General features: G+C 36.3%; 1 protein-coding gene across 3 annotated transcripts in view; it reads right to left on the minus strand.

Annotated features, from left to right (window-relative positions):
• The window catches only part of FAM184A (family with sequence similarity 184 member A), a 122,071-nt gene that overhangs the window by 76,758 nt on the left and 24,008 nt on the right, over window positions 1-21,305 (minus strand). For all 3 annotated transcript variants that reach the window (XM_072408825.1, XM_072408823.1, XM_072408824.1), the window contains exons 2-4: window positions 6,967-7,821; window positions 4,467-4,602; window positions 2,775-2,956 (exon numbers count right to left, since the gene is read on the minus strand). In XM_072408825.1, the coding sequence (XP_072264926.1) occupies window positions 2,775-2,956; window positions 4,467-4,602; window positions 6,967-7,821 (1,173 nt within the window). The remainder of the gene's footprint in view (window positions 1-2,774; window positions 2,957-4,466; window positions 4,603-6,966; window positions 7,822-21,305) is intronic.

Here is a 21,305-nt window from a genome sequence, read left to right on the forward strand (position 1 = left end):
TTGACAGCATAACTGTAAATAAAGGTTGAAATGCCCACTATTGGAACTGTGAACAAAGAATAATTTGGATATGTGAACAAAGAATAATTTGGATATTACAAGTTGTATAGAAGTTACTAACATGCCAGCTAGAAAACATGTAGACAAATCGTGGAAATCATTCAGGTAGGACAATTTAAAATGTAATTTAATAATTCCACTTTTATCTGGACTGGAACAATTGTAGCTGATAAATTTTGGAGTATCTGTAATTACTATTTCCACCTTGCAACACAGAAAAGATAATTCTTTCTTGTGACTGCACAACAAATAAAAAGCCAACCTCCCCACCCTCTTGTATATAAAGCCATGGGGAAAAATCAAGTACAGACTACAAGAGATAAGGCAAATGGGGGGGTTGTAAACTATTTATCACCTTAAACAATTATTGAACAAAGTTTTTAAAACATTACAAAGGAGGATATTTGGTTCAAATTAAAAAGAAAGACTTTACATACAACATAATGACAATATATAAAAATTCAGTAACAAGTATCTTTTGAAAACAATGAGGTATTTTATTGTAAAAATTGTTTCAAGAACCACATAGTCTTGTAACCATACAGTATGTTTTTGTGATATGTTTAACAGAGCACGATCTGCTTCCTCAAAAATGGTTTGTCCTTCATTCAAGATATTGTGATATGGATAAAACTACTTGCTTCATTAGTGCAATGTCATCAACGTTCTCCCCAGAAATTTTTTTAAGCTGGGTGTGAAGACGCTGTTAGCGGGTAGTCCAAAAGTGTGGCGGGTATCACATGACAAATTTAGTGTTCCTAGTTGCTATTGACATAAAATACCAGCAACCCCTATAATTCTGTCAGCTTTCTACTGCCCCCTAAACATTGTTCCAAAATTTCTAATGCCTACCCCCTTGGAATGCCCCACTTTTCCATCGCCTTGTATTATGTCCTAACTGTGCATGGCCCTGTATTGTGACACGGTGGTGTGCCCGGTTAAAAAGGGGCTGTGGAGAACACTGATCATTACCAATATGAAACAGTACCAAGGATCCAGTAATTAAAATAAAGTAAAGTAAGTGTATGTAAAAAAAAAATGAATATACCAGACGCCGAGTGCAGCCACAGACTGTTTAGAAGCAGACCTTCACCCTCCCCGAACACAGTCCAATAATCATATTTTGTTCAAAATATAAAACAATTTAAGCTTTTTAACTGCGATAAATTAGATTATGAGCTCCTTTGAGGGACAGCTAGTGACACGACTATGGACTTTGTACAGCCCTGCGTAATACCCTGTTTCCCCGATGATAAGACACTGTCTTATTTTTTTTGGAAGGCCAAAATATGCTCTAGGGCTTATTTTCAGGGGGATGCCTTATTTACCCATGAAGAAGACTACAGTACACAGGTATTGTTCAATAAATACTGGCTAATAATAATAATAAAATACCTCCCTGCTTTCTTCTTTTAAAAGTTCTGGGGAAAAGGAGGGACATGTAAGGAGAAGGAGGCAAATATGTGGGTGGTGAGCTGTCCAGCTGGTGGGCTTGCTTCTGCTCTGTCACTACCTTTACAGTTTTTAATATTCCCCTATTTAAAAATCAAACTTTTTCAAGCCCTCTGAATATACAGTATTACTGAAAATGTAATAGAATTCCTTTAATATTTGCAGTGTTTCACTTTAATTATTAGTGTTTATATCTAATTACATACAGGGTAATTGGTTCAAAGCTGTAACTCAACATTTTTATGTTTTAACATTTAGGACTTATAAAGGACTCTTATTTGGTAATTCTGGTCTTTTCTTTCTAATAGTACAAAATTGTATTGTTAATAATCCACATTTCTAATGCTGGGCCCTATATTGTAGAAGTTAGTAGTAGGCTAGACAGGGCTCAGCATGTGTAGAATGGGGGAAAGTCTGACAGCACAGAACAGAGGCAGGGCTTGATGATGCTTGTACTCCATCAGATAAAAAATGAACAAGGCCCTGGGTAACCTAATAAAACTTCCTGTCTGTGTGAAAGGCAAAATGTTCAGGGAAACTGGATTTTTACCTTTCATGACAAGGACACACTTTTAGTGTGAAAGAAAAGGGGTAAGGATAGCATTTCTTTTAAAAGTAAGATGTTTTCCACTAGTACACTTCAAAAAGAAAAAGCTAGGCAGCATATAAAGACAAATCAAAAATTGCCATTCAGGAAACATCAAATTAAACTCGGTTGATCCTCTACAGAGAATTTATAACTATAATTAGTTATTGAAAACCAATACTTTCAATAATTCACTTACCTATCAGCTTGCAGTCATAATATAACGTTCAAGAAATAATTAGAAAGTTCTAAGCAGCACTGAAAATACTATGAGCAGCATCCTTGGTATTGGAATGTATATGATATTAGCAACAGAAGAATGTAAGACAAGACTTTCAGAATTATTTAGTAAAGCTGTGTTAAATACAAAGTACATGGTACTTTTTTTACTAATGATGTGGAATATTCTAAAACAAGATAAACTAAATATATAAATATATATTGCAAGGTAAATAACATTGACTCAAAAGTCCCATATATTTTAAAAAATATTCTGATCATTGGAGGATCGAATTACAAAATAATTCACAGCTGTGACACTGTACATGAAAAAAGTGTGAGATCTAATCCTGCAGAAGTATTCAACAAAGATGTCTCTTGTTCAATATTTACATGTTAGACAGCCGTAACTAACATGTCCTGTAGTCTAACAGGAAGGACAAAAAGAATGTCTTACTTTCTCCAGTGCAAGAATCTGTTGCCTTTGCCGTTCATCTAGGTTTTGATTTTTGGTTTGCAGCAGGGTCCGCTCTTCCTCAAGTCTGACGATTTTTTCCTTTATTCTGGCCTTTTCCGACTCAAGATCCTGTATGGTGGCTTCTTGTGTCATTTGTGTGGCTTGTAGCATTCCAATATGACCTAGAAAAATAGTGAAACCTTTACAGACAATCACTGTATGCTTCCATTATTATTATCATTATTAGGAACAAATATGTGTGTTGTTGTTTATAGCTGTGTATATATATATTTTTTTTTATACAAAAAAATGACAGAGAATTTTTTTTTGTTGGACAGACCATATTGCATAATAACTGTCTGTAAACATCTGCAAAAGGGTAATTGTACAACCCTGCCTAATATAATGGATTGGAGGAGTTAAACAACTGAAAGTATAGTCCCATGGTCCAGGATATGTCCCACCATAGATGCCAGACAGATTTTTTTTTCTATCACTAAGGCATTTTACTACGAATTTTAACTATAACTGCTTATGCTATACAACATTTCTAGCAACTAGTGCTTGTATGTCTATGATGGAATAGCTCAAGGGGGAAAAGTGATATCACATAAAATATTAGTCCATAAAACAGGATTTTATTTCAATGTTTTAAATACATCACACACTGTAATGGAAATTCATTAACAGACTTGCTGGATTAAGGCATTTTAGATAACTTATTATTGAAACAATATTGGCTCTGCCATTGTTGATCTGTTTAAAAAAGGTAAATACTTGGCTGTCATGCTGATCATCCAGAATTAATGCTTTCCGAAAATCTGATCTGTCAATACAACCCTCTTAAATTTCAAAGTACAGGTTGATAATCGAAAATCTGGTCATCGATAATTTAGATCTTTAAGTTTTCCGGCATGAATTTCGGATTGCATCACAATACAGGGACTGCAGTACACTGTTTGGCCACTAATGTTTTCATGGCACTGTTCTGCAGAAACAGCTGTTAGGTCTGCTTGCTGCACTAAATACACACTGAGACCTCCCTGTTGCCTGCTCCCTGGAACTGTGCCAGATGCCCGTGGTGCTGCGAGAGGAAGACTGGTCTGTGTGTGGAGGTAAGTATAAAAAATAAAAAACAATTTTCTAAAATACGACACTCCTCAGGTTGCTGAATTTTTGAATGTCAACCTGTATTTTTTTAACATTTAATTTTGGAGTATTCAATCCACTCTGTGATAAGCCTAACATTCAATGTAGATATTTTTTTGCATAATATGTGTCTGATTAATGTGCAGAATTAATTAATGATAGATTTTACAATTTGACCACTAATTCCCTGATGTTTATCCCCATGGCATTGGGATTCTTCTCCTGCAGCTCCATGATGTGATGATGGCATCACAGTATTCTCTAAGCTGCAGCCTATATCTCTTAGCTGTGATGATATAATGGATTCTTACAACACATATGTGGGATTTGACAGCTATGTGTGAGACAAAAAAAAACATACATGTGTGCTCTTGGCTGTGTGAATGGCTGATTGCCACCAAATGTTTCTTTTACATGCTATGAGTATTGTGTGGACTTGCTAAATAACTATGTTTTACAAAGGAATATAAGGTATGCTGGAATTTACAGCCTTTTTTTGAGTTTCCTCTATTCATTTCCAGTATATAGGCACAAGGCACCTACTGGCTTTGAGCACAAGTTCTGTAGCCTGCTGCTGTAGATGTTCCCGAGCAGCTGCTAGCTCACTCTCCATGTCTTTGTGTTTGCTTAGTAAAGACATCTCCTCCTGCTTCACAGTTTCCAGCTGTTTTTGAAGGACCTGAGGGATATGGAACATGCAAAATGTATTAAATATATTAACACTATAATGTAGTCATGATGGCAAAGCTTTGAATTCATACAATGATAAACCACATCATAAAGTGGCAGTAAAATAATTTATCACTCAGCAAACAACATAGAAAAAAAAACATACTCCAGCTGTACAAATCTATCAAACTTGCCACCAAATATAATCCTAACCGCTCACTGCTATTTCAGCTCGTTTCTTTGTTTTTCTTTCAAACAGTTGGTAAAATTAGTAAGTCAGTCTGATTTTTAAAAGATGATGTTTACTTAAAGCCTATTGCTGGGCACAGAGATTATGGTAAATTCTAATGTAGGGGCATAAATTCTGCTCACTTGTCATACATTGGGGATCACTTCACAATTTCAAGTCACTACTTTCCTTCTGCTGCATAGTACAGCTCCTGCTCAAGATAAAGTCCACATGTCTCAGACTGCATTGCTGGTGTGGTTTTTCCACCCTCCTCGACCCCTTTGTCATTTACAGAACACCATATATTTCTTTTGTAAAATGTAAGTGACTGCTTATTCTCTGCAGTATGATATGTCACTTAGCTTCACCTCAGGCTAAAATTCACTTTTCTAAATAAACAAACTTTACTCAAATCTGAGCACCCGTGACCAGTGTAATACAATAATAACTACTCTTAGTTAATCTGAAAAATACTGTACTGGATAAAGTTAGCCATGGTTAAAGTGTACACAAATCCAGAAATATAGCAAATTAATAAACGTACAGCATATTGTTTGCCTGCTGTAATGTTATCATCTAGCAATATTTCCAGCTCTCTCAGCAGATTACAGATCACCACCTCCACATGTTACAGAGAGGTGGAGAGGGAAGATGTTCTGTAATCATGTCCTAGGGTGACAATGCTGTGCCTCCACAGATACAGTACAATAAGCATTGTCATTTCAGGACAAAAGACATTAATGGAAGTTTCACCAGATAAAATAAAATATTTCTAGGTCAGACAAGCTTCAGTTTATTAAATGTTTGTCTGTGCTTTAAAATATCTATCAAGTTGTACTGCTGTTGTTACCCCATTATTCTCTAATCTTTTGTGGGTTAATTCATCTTTTATTTTTCACTTTTTTCTGAGGTGCACACTGGGTAATGATGGATTATATGATTTGCTGCCTTATTCACTGGTGTCTTTCTCCACATTATTTCTGTCCTGCAGTTCCTAGGCTGATGTTATCGCTGTACTCTATTATGTTGGTATCTACATGCTTCCAAACAACAATAGGCAGACTAGGTGTGTAAATTTTCTGTTAAACTTTTAATTAAATTGAACGTAGGCTGCAATATCACCTAGCATTGATATAACAATCATTTACATATTTTATGTGCAGCTTGCAAAATCTCAGTAGGGTGAAATATCACTGCCATCAGTTTTGAGCTTAATAAAACTTTTGATCTGTGTCTGAAACTACAGAATGCCTTAAAATAATATAATATTGTTACAAGACATTGAGATTACCATTTCATATTTTTGTATTCCATGTTTGCAAGCTCAGTGTAAAAATTCCTATAGTATTGATTGCTGGTTTAGGTGAAAAGCACTGCTAAAACAATTATGCTTACCCTCACACCACCTTGGTAACCCTGCTGTCTTCAACACAAAAATGTGATGAACAATCTTTGACATCGATTACTCTTGAATGAGTGTTGAAATGGCAAAAAATGGTCATCCAGTGAGCCCTGTTATTCTTGGCATCAACATAATGCATATAGTGACACAGAGATCAACAGATGAATCCACATCTGACCATCCCCGGAAGAATTGGATGCAGGAGATTTATGAGCAAATGTTGTTCCTGAAGACAGCATAATCTTGGGATGTGGGTGGCAGGAAGGGGGGGAGGGGGTAAGCATTATGTCACTTATATTACTGATACTTGGTGACATAAAATTAGAGACACCTGAGAGCGGATGACCTAAAGCATAACTTTGGCCAGGCTATGGTTAGTAAAGTGCTCACTGACCTATGTGCAGGTGCTGTGGAGTAATTTAACCTGTGTGACTTGGTAGTCTTTCAGGCTTCATAAAGAAGATGCACTAGAAGGGAAGGAGAGAAAAGTGCCAAGACCAAGTTTCTCATTACTCCACAGTAACAGTGTAAAATATATTTACTGCTAATCAAACACCTGAAGACTTGGGCTAAGGGGATCATTAAGGTCACAGCTACTGATCTGAAGACCAGTGCAGTTGCTTTAAAACACTTTAGAAATCTTGTTACCTTACAGACATTTTAGACCAGCTCATGATTATTTTAAATGAATAGACATTTAAACTTCCCACGTATCTGGATGAGTAATTATGGTTTATACTTACTTGAACATTGCTTTCTGCTGCAGTTAGAGAAGTTTGAAGTTTTTGGCACTTTTCTCTTAGACTTGCAGCTTCCTCCTGTACAACCTGAAATTCTGTTTTAAGGATACCAAGGTTCTTTTGTAAAATTGCTTCTTGATTCTGAAATTCTCTCTTCATTTCTGCTTCCTTCTGCTTACAAGCATGTAGACTCTCTGCTGTAAAGAGCTGTGATCTTTTCAGTGCCTCTAACTCATGCTCATAGAATGCCTGGGCTTTACTAAGCTTCCCTTCATAATCCTCAACTAATTTTTTCCTCTCTAGCCTTAGGTCTTCCAACTTTTTGTTAAGATCCTCCACTTGCAGTCTATGCATCTCCTCTAGTGTTTCTTGACCCTTATTTATTGTAGCATTTTGGTTGTGCTGAACTTTCAGGAGCTCTTGCATTTCTATTCTATGACTTGTCCTTAGTTCCTCAAGGGCTGCACGCTTATCTTTCTCAAATTGTACTTGAAGTTGCATGAAACTTCTTATCCTTTCTTCAAAGCGCTTCCTAATCTCCTCCACTTCCCTTGACATAGTGACAACCCTTTGTACATGCTGAGCTTCTGCACATAGTTGCATATCTTCTACTCTGTGTTTGTAAACTTCAAATTCAGTGATTGCCTGGTGCTTCATCTTTTTATGTTCTTCTAATGACTCCTCCAGTGCTTGGATTTTCCTTTTAAGTTCAGTTTCCTCCGATACTTTATTTTTATATTGTAATATTTTTTCCCTTGTTTCCGCAAGAATTTGTTGAATCTCTTCTTCATGAGCTTCTTTAATGGCTTGGACTCCTGATTCATGCTCATCATTCCTAGTATTTAAGGCATATATGACCTAAAAAATTACAAGTACACACAATTATTCAAATATAAAATTTGATAGAAAAAGTTTATAAACAAAAAATAACATTTAAAAACACTGATATACATTCTTTGTTTAAATAATTATTTACCTCTCTTAGACTTTTTTCGTAGTATTAGTCTGGAATTAATGACAAAATAAATAGTGAATTGAGAATACTTTAAAGGTAAAAATGTTTGTTTGCAGTCAAGGTATTTTTTTTGTAAAATGCAGAAGCATTGGATTTAATTGCTGTCTGTATCCCCATCAGCAAGACTTATTCACGGACTGGAACAGAATATTGGGGTAAATTTAAAGTATTACGGTTCTTACTGGAACATAATTAAATGAGGAACACAAAGGAATTTCCCTCACTTTAGAGAGGAAGCGTTAAAGTGCTTATTTTCCATACTTGGGCAAAGAACGAGTTTTTACACACATATACACAAACATTTGCTTACATCTAAATTGCTTTTTTATCTCACACAAGTCAATGTGAAGTAAAAAAACAATTTAAATTAATATGAAGCAACTACGAGATCAAAGCAAAGGCAAATCAAAGTAACTTAGAATCGCCTAAAATCATACTGCATTTCTTTGATTCTGATTGTAACGCCCATGTACCTGATCCCCAGAGATCTTACAAACGAAATGACCTGTAATGGTATTAAATTTGTATCCCAAAATCCTTTTCTCTTTACTTTTGCAGCTGACATATTGCTTGTTTCAAAAGCCTACAAAGAGATTAAGGTCAAACTCCAGGCTCCCGGATGGGAAAAAAAAATGCAAAACCTTATCTTTGCCTGTGTTAAGGAAAGTTTTTGCTTCCTGTCCAGGTAATGGGTGTCAGGCAGGCCAGGAAGTGAGCAGAGAAATTTCCCCAACAGCAACACATCATTTGAAACCTTTGTAGTGTACAAATGAGGTAGCTTTGGATCTTGTTGATAGTGACTAGGTCTGTGGCTTTTATAGAAGTATCTCAAATTGGATCCCTTTGAGCATGTATATTTTGTGGAGGGGGGTGGGAAGTACTGGCATAAATGAAAAGTGAAAATCGGATTAAAAGAATAAATTTAAATGGGCTGACAAAATACAATGTTAAGTTATAATAAAAAAATCTATATATATATATATATATATATATATATACTCAATCAAAATTATTACAATAGACATCAGAATAGATAAAACCAAATTTAGCACATTAACATTTACCAAGGCATTTATCTAGATTCTAGAGATGACTGTTTTGCTTTATATTTATGTGCATTGAGCCATCATGAAGCTACTGACACTGTAGCTGCATGCACTTTTGCAGTTGCATTTCATCACTGAAAACACACATTTTTAGCACTTGCTAACACTGCAACAACATGCACTTTTTCACTTTCCAACACCACACAAAATTCAAACCTAAAAAAAATTATTGGGTTAGGTTGGGAATTAGCTTCATGATTTAAAGTAAAACATTTTATTTACAAGAAAGGATAGATACAGAGAGGGTAACTGACTGTGTACCAGAAATACGGTATGCTTCTACTTTCCTCTTTGACTTAATAACACAGCAGTAAATTCTGAAGTACATTATCAACCCTACTTACCTAACTGCACACAAGCTCAAAATATCTGGTCAAAGCACATTGACCTAAAATTAAATTTTAACTATGTTAAAAAAAGAAACCTTTTTTTGCATGTTTTTCTGGAGGAAATGTAAGGCTAGGAAGTTAATGCAGGTTGAAAACCGCACATCATTTGGCACTTAGTACTCTATATACAACATGCTCAGCATATGGATTTTGGGGTGCTCCAGGGAGGGATAAAAAATATTAAATGTGTGAAAAAAGGATCTCTTATCTAGTGAAATCAAAATCACGATTTACCTGAAGCACAAAAACCTGTAGAGAACAGAGCAAACAAGGTTAACCATGATGGGAAGACCATCACTATGGTGAAGCAAAGCGACTGTAAGATCTTGGTATGGAGATAGTTTTTTACAGCAATAGCTTAAAACTAATGAATATTGATGGCAAGATAAATGGGGCCAAATGAAGGGCAATTCTATAGCAAATCTTATTTTGGTCTACAATGAAAAATGAGATTGAGTTGGTTTGACATTTAGGCAAAGGCAATGATCCTAAACATACGACCAAATATACCCTAGCATCATTTTAAAGGACAGGTGCATTTTCAAATAAAGTGCAGTTATCTTTTACCCCGGCTGGGCTAAACAATTCCACCAACTCCCTTTGGAGATGCACAATTATATGTAAATTTTACCCATGCTTTCTGATGTGTCTTTTAATAGTCATAACAGAACCCCCCCAAACCTCAGGTTGCACCTGTGCAGTAGATCCCATAGAATTCTATTGGGCCATATCACAGGCAACTGTAACAAAGACTTCACAGATTCTATAGGTGGCTACTGTGAGGGCACAGCCTGCAACATTTTACAGTGCTCATTTATGCAACTTTCAGTCTTTAGTTGCTGGAAAGGATCGTGATAGATCCTTTCCAACGACAATAATTAACATGTTTACAAAGCCCTAGATGGGTGAAATGCAATCAGTATCAATTCCTAAAGACCCCAGGAATTGCAGTCATCTGTATAGCAGTGTCAGTGACAGAGATGAAGATATCAGTGTATTGCTTATTATATGTACTGTATATATTATACTTGTCCAGTCAGTGCCTAGAAGAGGGAGAAGCAAGACCTGCATGTGTTACTTAATTAAAGAAGGAAAAGGTAGAAGTTCCTGGCAGAGAGAGCTCTGCTGTGTGGCATGAATGTAAACATCTCAGGAATAGACGAACAATATTTAATAGGATAAGCAGCTCCCATACACTGAATATATCACATCTGTGTTTTTAAATTTTTGCCCAAATATCAGCTTTTAAATAAACTCAATTGCTTTTAATAAATATGTACCGGTAACTGCATTAATTCATGCTTCCTTAAAATCTGCCAAAAAACGAATTTTAATCTCTTCTGTTCTCTATGTAGCATTAAATGCCAATTGACATACTGGAAAGCCTTTTCATCTTCTCTCTTTTATTGTTTCCTTTCTTTAAAGCATTTTAACAAATGTTACTGATCTCACCTTCTAAATGCTAAGACATTAGCACTGGGGCTTTCAGGCTTAATGGCATTTTGTAACTAAAGTACGTACAAAGGAATCAATAACAACCTGCTAAAATATGGGGTCTCAACTAGCAAAATAATCCATCACTGCCAGATAAGCTTTATAGAACCTACTGCAACATGGAGGTAGAAATGACTTTTTTATATATATATATATATTTATTTTTATAATTTAATTTACTTTTTTTTTTCAAATATAGTTTACTAACCTGCTTGGTGTATATGACTTAATGAATGGGTATTTACAGTTACAGTTTACATTAGTCAGAAGCAGGTTAAATAGTTTTCATTGTGATCTGAGCAGAATAATATCAAATTAAAAAATTTGTGCTGTATTGTGCTAGTTAACTTTCAGGTCTTGATATAAATTCAGGAATTCAAATTACTTTGAATCTTTGAGTCTATCACAGCAAGTAATGCAGAAGGACATCAAACAAGTCCACAGACCAAGGACCAAATGTTCCCTGTCCCCTGGGTGATCACCATTAATCTAATAGGTCCCTGGGGGATCCCACTTATTCCTGCAGGAGATTATATGGCAAAAATAGGTGTGAGATATTGGCCTAACAAAAAGAAAAAAAACCTGACCTTGCTAAGTAGATAGAACTGATGCAGCTCTAGTTTTTTAAGCTTTTATTGACTTTATGGATAAAGGGTGATTGCTGTGCACTGTGTGGTTAGAAAACAGGTTCCTCAAGCAACTCGACTAAGCTGCTTTGAGTTGTTTCTCAGTTTTTTCATGCTGAAAAAATCCTACTTCCATGAATGAGAATGAAAAGGTTTTCAGATGCAAACAAACACAAGTATACCTAAGACTGAAGATAGGATGCTGTTGCAACATTGTGTGTATTGAATGTAAGAAATCCTTAGAAGAGAATGTACTATACAAGAATATACAACAAAGGAAGAACCATTAGGGATGACAGAAAATCCTGCACTTGTCAACTCCTTCAATTGTGAGTTATAAGGTATTGAGGAAATTTACTAAATGCCTCAAAAACAAAATGCAGTACAGCATCTTCACATTATAGTAAACATCTAAGAATTTTCAATTACAATTCCTATTGATATAAATGGCTCTTAAAGCAATTCATGCTAGGTGCTTTAGTAACAAAGAGTAAATAAATTTAATAAAAAGGGGTGCAAATTACAGATCAGTAAATAAAACTTCCATTTACACATAAATTAGTATTATGTGTAAATGTAAGTTTTATTTACTGATCTGTAACTTGCACCCCTTTTTATTGAAAAAGTTTGAAGATGGCTATCCCCCTTCCCTCAGTTTTTTTGGGGGGTAATGTACAGGGTTTCAAGTGCATGGGCAGTATTTTAAATGGTAGCCTAGTAGCGTACCTAAACTCACAATTTTCACTTTACATAAGAGACCTTCAGACTGATTGACTGCCCTGCGGGATTAAAGGTAAGTGTATTTGTAATATCTGATTTGTATTTATTATTTTATTGTAGTTATCTCTTCTCCTGCTGATGTATGTCCCTTTCATTTTTTGGCAGCTTTAACCTTTCATTTCATTTTTGCTGAATCCTTTATGGTTTAGAGCAGTGATTCTCAACAAGGCTTCCTCCAGAGGTTGCTAGGGGTTCCTTCAGCAATGAGCAGTTTTTGCCACTCGGTCGGTATAACTAAAACCAATGATCACTGATTTTTCAGCTATCTGTAAGGGTGAAATTCTTCCCACTTACCTCCAATGTGAGAAACAAAACATTCTTCCCACTGACCGCTGTGCTAATTTACTGTGCTGTGGATATAGTAATTTTAGAAAGGGTTCCCTGAGACTTGCAGGTTATTTCAAGTTTCCCCATGTGAAAAAGGTACGGAAAGGCTATTTTAGAGCCTCAAGCAATCTAATTTGGGATAATCCTTATAAAGTTTTTATTGATAAATCAAGCTTTTTGTACTATATTTATCATTACTATATATATATTATATCCAATTACATATTTAGCAACATATTGAATAGTTATTATAGTTACATAAATATTTTTAAGAAATTTACTGCTTTGTACGTTATAGGATTTTAGATTTACCTGTGCTCCATCCAATGCCTGCCTAACGCCACCCTTCTGAAGTTTGGTCACACTATTATCATTTCTACCACTATTACTACTGTGAGTATTTTTTTAGCCTTTGATAACATTATTAATTTGTCATATTGTTTTCTTAGTATACATGTACTACATACACTCTTGAAGATGAACCTTTTTTGTTGTGAACTGTGTCAAGTGGTACCTCACTATCTTGTCATCTGTAAGAATACCTTGATTTATAACATTCAATATCAACTGAGATGATTGGTAAATTACTATCTTGTTCAGCTTGACAGGAATAATGGGCACTAACCTAAGTGCATATATTGACTTTTTATTGAGGTGTGTGACCAGCTATATACATTTTTCTTGTTTATGATTACACTTTTAATTTTGTAAATAAAGTAAACAGTTACTCTACTTTCATTTTTGAAGTTTATTAGTTTATGTCCAACCACTGATCCTAATAAAGCTTTTATACTCGCCTATACCCGGAAGACACACCACTTCATCATACTGCTTTAAATAAAAGTTTTAAGATGGCTATGACTTACATTGCTGGGTCATGTAGTTCGTGTACAAATTTTACAGTATATGTGGCTCATTTCCCTTTCCTCCTCCTATGAATTTATTATGGATCTGTGCACACCTGTACTATGGTGTGCACAGATCCATAATAAATTCATATCCATAGGGGAATAAAGAAAATTGAGAAAAATAAACCTAAATTCTTGTGGTGTCTGAAGGAATAACCATTTTTGCCTGTAGTAATGGAACCATAAAACAGACTGACTGATTGCTAAAGACAACAAGAACGTTTCTCATTTTAGACCTTACTGCTTGAGGCATGTTTATTTCATGTACAAATACAGTATGTTAATAATGTCACATGGAGATAATTATCATCCTTTGATGTGTTCTACTTGATAAAGTGTTCAACAGTTGTATGTTGTAAAAGTCTTGCTGACCATCCTAAATGGCCATAAAAAGCAAAGGTAAAAAAATAAGTAAACAAAACAAAGAACAGAATACTAAAATGACACTACTCAGGATATTATCTGAAACAGACCCATCGTTGGTAAAGCTAACTTAATCCAACAAATTGTTTTCCAGAAGCACATCCTTTTCTCTCCCCAGCCACCAACCAGCTTGGCAGTGGACCACTCTGAATAGCTATGATTCATTTCCTTCCAAACAACCAATGCAATAATATAATATAATGTATGTTTGAGAATTTTACTGTACACCTATACACCTAGGGCTAAATGTTGTACTTGACTGATTAAACTAATTCTCTATCACGTGTTGCTTAGTTCCTATCCCAAATTGTCATGACAAAGTATAAACTGTCATAACCACAGACAGCTTGCTGAGGCAAGGACTCTGGATAGGTGCACTGTAACCACGCATTACAATGTGCAACAGCAGTAACGAGCACCAGGGCCAGATTCATCACTGAAGACCTTAGATGCACGGGCTTTGCTACCTAAAGCAACAACCCTCTTTTAGAGGATACTTCTTTATGTTGTATAATCCTTGCAGATTTTAAACTCTGTTGGGTAGGCAGTGTTCTCTCCAGAAAAATTTTCCAGCCAGGAGGAAATGTTTTATGGGTGTGGCTAAGTTAAAGTGGGTGTGTATAGTAACAATGACATGCAGATATTATCAAAGATAGGCATTTATTACTTACAACAACTTTAGTTATAATTGAGGTGGACACAACTGGTTACCTTTTTGTTGCATAGATCCACGTGTTTTTACATCCAGCAACAATGCAGGAGAAACTCAAGGCCAGAATGGAGGAAGTTAGTCATTTCTTTCATTGTATACCTGATTTTAGATGTAGTGCAGCGGATTATGCTGGTGCCTGCAACCATGTTATCATGTGGTAATGCCCACATATAATGCTGATGTCTCCAAAACTGAAAAAAAATAAAAATCCAGTAAATGAAGGGAGTGGGCCAAGAACAGCTCCACGGAGGTTGAATGGATCCACAGATGGGCGTGAATGGTTCCACAAGGGTGAACAATTCCTCAAGGAGTGAGCATCTCCAAAAACGTAAATGTTTCCACAAGGGTGAACAGCTCCAAAAACCTAAACTGTTCCACAAGGGTGAACATCTCCACAAAGAGTGAGCATTTCCAAAAACTTGACCGGTTCCACAAAGGATGAACAATTCCAAATGGGGTGAACAGCTCCAAAAACCTGAACAATTCCATATAGTTGAACGGCTCCAAAAACCCGAACAGTTCCACAAGTATGAGCAGTTTCAAAAACTTGAACGGTTGGACAAGGGTGAACAATTCCACATGCGGTAAACTGCTCCAAAAAGATGAAGGGTGAACAATTCCACATGGGGCGAGCTCCTCCAAAAACTTGAAGGTTTCCACAAGGATGAACAGATCAACTGCGTAAACCTTACAGAGTGCTCGATGTGAGTTCATATTAAATAATAATTCTTTGTTTCTTCCTAGAGGCCCAATTGTCTTAAGCTTTCTCATAATCAAAGTCATGCGAATCTGGTCCCTCCAAAGAAATCATCATGAGGTTATTCAGTGTGATTTGATTCATGTGATTTCTCAAGCAAATCTTGATTCTTTTTAGGGCAGAAAACCCTCTTTCACATTCAGCTGTGCTTACTGGTATGACAATCCAATAGCAGCCAGTTTTGATAGATTTGGAAAAGACTCTCTGAGCTCACTTGTTGTTACTAGTTTAAGTAAAACCTGTTTTGGATTGAGACTTGTGTACGGCTGACTTTTAATCATTTTTGATGCAACTGCCCACTCTTGTTTGTCATAGTTCAAAACAGGAGTGCCATTTTTAGAGTAATGATTAGAGTATTTCAGCAGACTCACTTGGATCGTGCGTTTCTGCATTGAAAACTGGAGATGATTGGCATATCTGGAAATCTCGCATCCAGGTGTTTGACAACTTTCTCAATATAATTATCATAGATTCCAGATTTGAATGAAGTTACATCACTTTGTGAATAAACAATGCGAAGATCTGACCATTCCTCTTCAAGACAGCGATGACAATTTTCAAAATGTGTTCAGGGGTGTCTTTCAATTCCGAAATTGATAGTTTTGTGGCCTGCAAGATTGGCTGTGTTTAAGTAAGGTTCACATCTTGCCTTTGCCAAGCCCTAGATAAGCTAGATAACACAGGTAACACATCTAAAAGCATCATCAGAGAAGAAACAAAATTGTGTGTTTTAATACATCTGCCTAAACCTTCTGCTGTGATGTCATTTCGTTTAGTGGCCTCACTTTCCAGTGAAGCTATGACTTCGTTGATACACTGGTAATTTAAAACTGATACAGATCACTTAATTTGACCTATACCTGTTTGCTCCAGGACTCGCTTTTTCCAACAGATCAGTAGAAAGACTCAATGCGCATTCTACATTTTTCATGGTCCAACAAACTTTCTTTTTGAATTCTTGCGCATGGCACAGTTACCTAAGTTACCTCCTTCTTTGGGGGATGCTTGTTTGAATATTTACTGCACAGAACACCACATACCATTATCCTTGACCATCAGCCAACTAAAATTTTTTAACCACTGTGTTGATGCCACATGAGCAGTGCTTGCCTTTATCCTTTTCATTTGGCAGGAATGTTTTCACAAGGAAATTCACCTGCCTCTAATTCCTCGATTTCGGAAATTGAAAAATCTCAGATAGTGTCAGATGTAATACTTTCCTTAGTCTTTGGTGTTTCCTTCTGGGCCTGGGTTAAGGTTAGGGCACTGAGGAATGCACCAAGGTGTAGCCTACCAGATCCTGTATACACAAATGGAATACAACAAGTTTTAAATGGGTATAGGTGTAAAAAGTTACAAAGGAATATACCAAGTCTGTAGAGGTATTCTCTAGAAATATTTGCAGGAATAGTTTTCAGGTATAGTCTGCCTAAAAAGTCCACACCGAGTCAGTAGGAATAGGGTAGTTTCAAACTAGTAATTGCAGGGGCCTGGGTTTGCCAAAGTTGGAAACACATTAACTGTGACCCCTTCTTTCTTTAGGATAGCCAGGTTCCAGAGGACCATCTTTTGGATAGGAGAGGGGGCACACACGCGTGTTGGTCTCATTTCCTATCCCTGAAGGTCTCAAGCCTATTGCAGGATATAGTTTTATTCCAGGTGAGTAATAAAAAAAATATTTCTAAATGTAGTATATATGCGTGTGTGTGTATGTGTGTATAGATATATAGATATATATATATATATATACTTTGTCAGCACCTTTTACAGGTGTAGGCTTGCAGAACTCAAACAATGGATTTTGGAACAGCAGTCTTTGGGCAAAACTGTAGAACATTTCTTTCTCTGGCTTCTCAATTTGGGGGCCATACAATTCTCCCATTTTCCGTGCTCCCCACCCATAGTTGAAGCCTTTAACCATCCACTTATCAGATTTAAAGCTTTGTGTATGCAAAGGGGTTTTGTCTGACATGCTGACGACAGACTGTACCCCTTTCTTCCTTTTTATGTGGGAGAAGGAGCTGTGTAGCTTTTTTTTCTTTAGAGTGAGAGGATACAGCTCTGGTAAATAATTATCAGTAAAGTTCGGGAGACAGGATACAGGACTTTATCATACTGTTATAGAACACCTGCATTATTTTTTTTGCAGCAACACCAGTGACCTGCTGAAGATGTGGTAAAGTCACTGGCACTAGGCTTCATATTACACTATATGAGGAAAACAATTTCACAAAGATTCACTACCCATAGCATACCAACAAGTCCAGCTTTTCCTACTCCATCACAATGTAGTTCAAATCAGTTTATCTTATGTCCGTTCTTGAGCACTTAGTGAACATGGCAAGATTTTGCATCCTTGCATTGAGCAAATGCCTCACTCCACCATCGATCTGTCAATGGCTCCACAGAGGGAATGAGCTAATGCTCATGGAGGATCTAACATCAAGTATTTATGATACTAAATGTAAAAGTTTTGATTCATATAGACCCCTTGGATATTAATTAGGGTCTCCAGAAAGTAACCCCCACATGGGCCTGACCTTATAAGACCACTCAACATCTTCTGAAGTCTGTGTACATTGTGTTTTGTATCCTCTCTGGTTATTCGTTATTTTTGTCTGTTTACCGTGTTTAGTTCCGGTTTACAATATGTTTTCCTAAAAATTCACATTCTAACTGTAATTCCAATGCTTGTTTCTGTGCACACTCCTGATAAAATGAACTAGATATTGTTTGCATCCTTTTTGCTTTTCAAACGTAAAGAATAAAACAAAGAAAACAGTTTCTCTTTGGTACAGATGACTTCTGATTTCACTTCATTTTTTTTGTTTTAAATGTAAAATTGTGCATTGCACATTGTGGTATGTAACAACCCTCAGATGAATGTCACATTTTTATACGTTTAGACACTTCTGTCAGTTGAAGAGATAGATATAAACTACCTGGAAAAAGACAGCAAGCCATGAAATGTGTGACTTTCATCATGACTCTAGTGGCATGTGTGGTTTCTTGGAGGAAACACTACTGAACTCCAGCCGTGTTGCTCATCAGTATACTAAAAAGCCTCTGATAGTACTGGCAGTGAAATAAACGTTGAAATTGTCAAATTGTCATAGAGTATATGCCCTATCTGATACATCTAAGGCAGTAAGTTCCATTGGGCCTCTTGTGTCCTAGTTTGTGCTTGTATGCAGGTTTGTCATCTGCAACCATTACTTATTGTACAATAATATGTTGGAGCTATTATAAAAGATAATAAATCATCCTGATCATAACAAAGTTATAACTATTAAGACAAACACCCCTAAAAGGCTATTTTTAGTTTAAGATATAATGTTTGGGTGTTTTCAAATCTATATAGGATTTGTATTACTATCTGTCTACTCATTAGCTATTAGATATTTTCCCTTACTTTCTGTTACTGTGACACCGGGACAAAAAAAGAAAGCAAAGGCAAAAAAACAATTATATATGTTCAAATTCTTCACAACTTTATTATAACTAAAATAAAAGTGATGTTGTTGTTATCTGTCTATATGTGATTGCAATCAAAGCCCTGCCTGATCACAACATTGTAAAGTGGGGCTTTTTCTGCTTTAAGAAGAAATAAGTCTTTGTACAATTTTTGTTTTGATGCACCTAACTTAGGAGATTTTAACTTAAGATTCAGTTGGGTTTTCTGTTTTAGATTTGATAATCACTTTCATGTTGATCTGCTTTGTTCTGTAAATCTGGTATATGAAATACTGTTAAACTGTACTGAAAAATTAGCTGTCAAGGTCTAGTTTGCCTCAACATGCAAATCACTAGAAGTGCTCAAAAATCACAACACAAGTCTTTTGTGTTCATTGCATTATATCAGGAGCTGGATTCAGGATAGCTGTCAAAAACAGTCCCTTATGTACTAAAAACTGAAGTTCTGCAACCTCATCCTTCCCTAAAGAGAGCCCCCAGTTAATTTAGGTCAAAGTGCTGTTATAGAGTTGTTATAGTACGCATTGATCCCCCAAAAAATTGTTTTAGCTGGGTAAGGGGAAGCTGTAGCCGGGTGGTCAAAAAGTGGTCGAGGCAACACATGACAAATTCACTGCACCCAGTTCTTTTTGTCATAGGTGTCCAATAATCCTTGTAATTCTGTCAGCTTTCCACTGCACCCTCTTATATTCTATTTCACTTTTCATATGCCCTCTAAGTATACATCATTTTTCCCATTGTCTTATTATGAACCAAATGTACCCTTTTAATGTGACCCAGCTACCTCGTGTCCCAAGTTTTGCAGAGCGTTTTTATTTGTAATAGAATCCACATAATAGCCCACTGTAATAATTAAAGCTTGGTTCTAATTTACAGTTGGGAAAAAAACTGTGGCATTTTCAATGCTCATTTATTACAGGAATTAAAAATAAGAAAATAAAAGTCATATTTTTGTAAAGATGTATAAATTATTTATTTTTAGATATTATTTAGATAGTTAAATAGTTATTTTTATTTTTTTTGTTCAATAAATCTTGCCATTTCTTTTGAAATGAATGTCTCCTCTAATACCTCAAGGATCCTCTCTTTTTGTCCTTTTTGCTACCAGTTTTTTTTTTTTATTAAACATTTTTAAATATATTTTTAAATGTTCCAAAGATATTTAGGTCAGAAGAGTGTAACAGCTCATAATCTTTTCTAAGGTATTATTGGATTTACAGATACAGAAATTTGGATATTACTCTACCTCAGCTTTATTTACTTTTAGGCTGGGTCTACATGGACGTTTTTAAAAATGCATTTAAACGTTTCCTATTGCGTTTATATGCATTTTATGCCCTTTTTATTAGCTTTTTTAAGCTTGCCTTTAAAATGCTGGAAAACACCTATGCTGCGTTTTCCCGCATTTACGTTTCAACCACTTATAAACGCGGGAAAACGCCCCCATTGAAATCATTTTCCTACGCTTAATTTTTTAAACGTTGCAAGAAGCGTTATAGGTAACGCTCATAAACCTACCTCAAGGAAACGTCCTGAGGTAGTTTAGCCCATTAGAATACATTGCAATTTCTAACGTGGGCTTTTAAAGCCTCAGGTTTAATGCTGGGGAAAATGTCCATGTAGACTAAGCCTCAAGAAAATTTTGGTGGTCCGCGGTTCTGGCCACTGCACCCCTGAGTGGGGTCAGGAGACGGGCCCCACTGGGGCAGAGCCATGGACCATATCCCCTGTAGGGATCCCAGGCTCAGGGAAGTGGGCGGGTTATGTCTCTGGACTCAGACCTGCAATGGGAGAGTGGGTGGGTTCTGGCATCATGACGTCACTAAAGGGGAAGTTTCTTCCCCTTTGAGTGACACCCTGCTCAGTGAACATGTGCCGTCAGGAGCCGGTAAATTTTGTGGTCCGCAGGTCCAAAAAGGTTGGTGACCACTGAGCTAGAGTGTAAGCAATCAGCTTCACTGTGAGTTGTTGTCTTTAACTATGCAATGCTGAACCTAAGTCTCCCTAGATTGTGCCTGTTTTTGCCCACACAAAAACAGTTAAAATTCTTAGTCAAAAAAAAGTTTAAATGAAATGCTTCCTTCTTACCATCCACCAGTTCAACAAAACTGCTCCTCTAGTGGTAGTTTCCTTTCTTACATCATTACATACAAAGCAGAAGAAGCAGCCCTGCACTGTCAAGTGCCCGTCCACATATCAGTGGTGCAGAAAAGTGGCAGCTGCCCTGAGCAATGAAGAAGACAGGTATTCTGTACTTGAAACATCCCATAGACTAAAAGTAGTTCAGATTTACTTCAATCAATGCATGGAAAAGTGAGGTCAGACAGCTTT

Source organism: Pyxicephalus adspersus, chromosome 4 (genome assembly GCF_032062135.1).
Source record: "Pyxicephalus adspersus chromosome 4, UCB_Pads_2.0, whole genome shotgun sequence".
Lineage (NCBI taxonomy): Eukaryota > Metazoa > Chordata > Amphibia > Anura > Pyxicephalidae > Pyxicephalus > Pyxicephalus adspersus.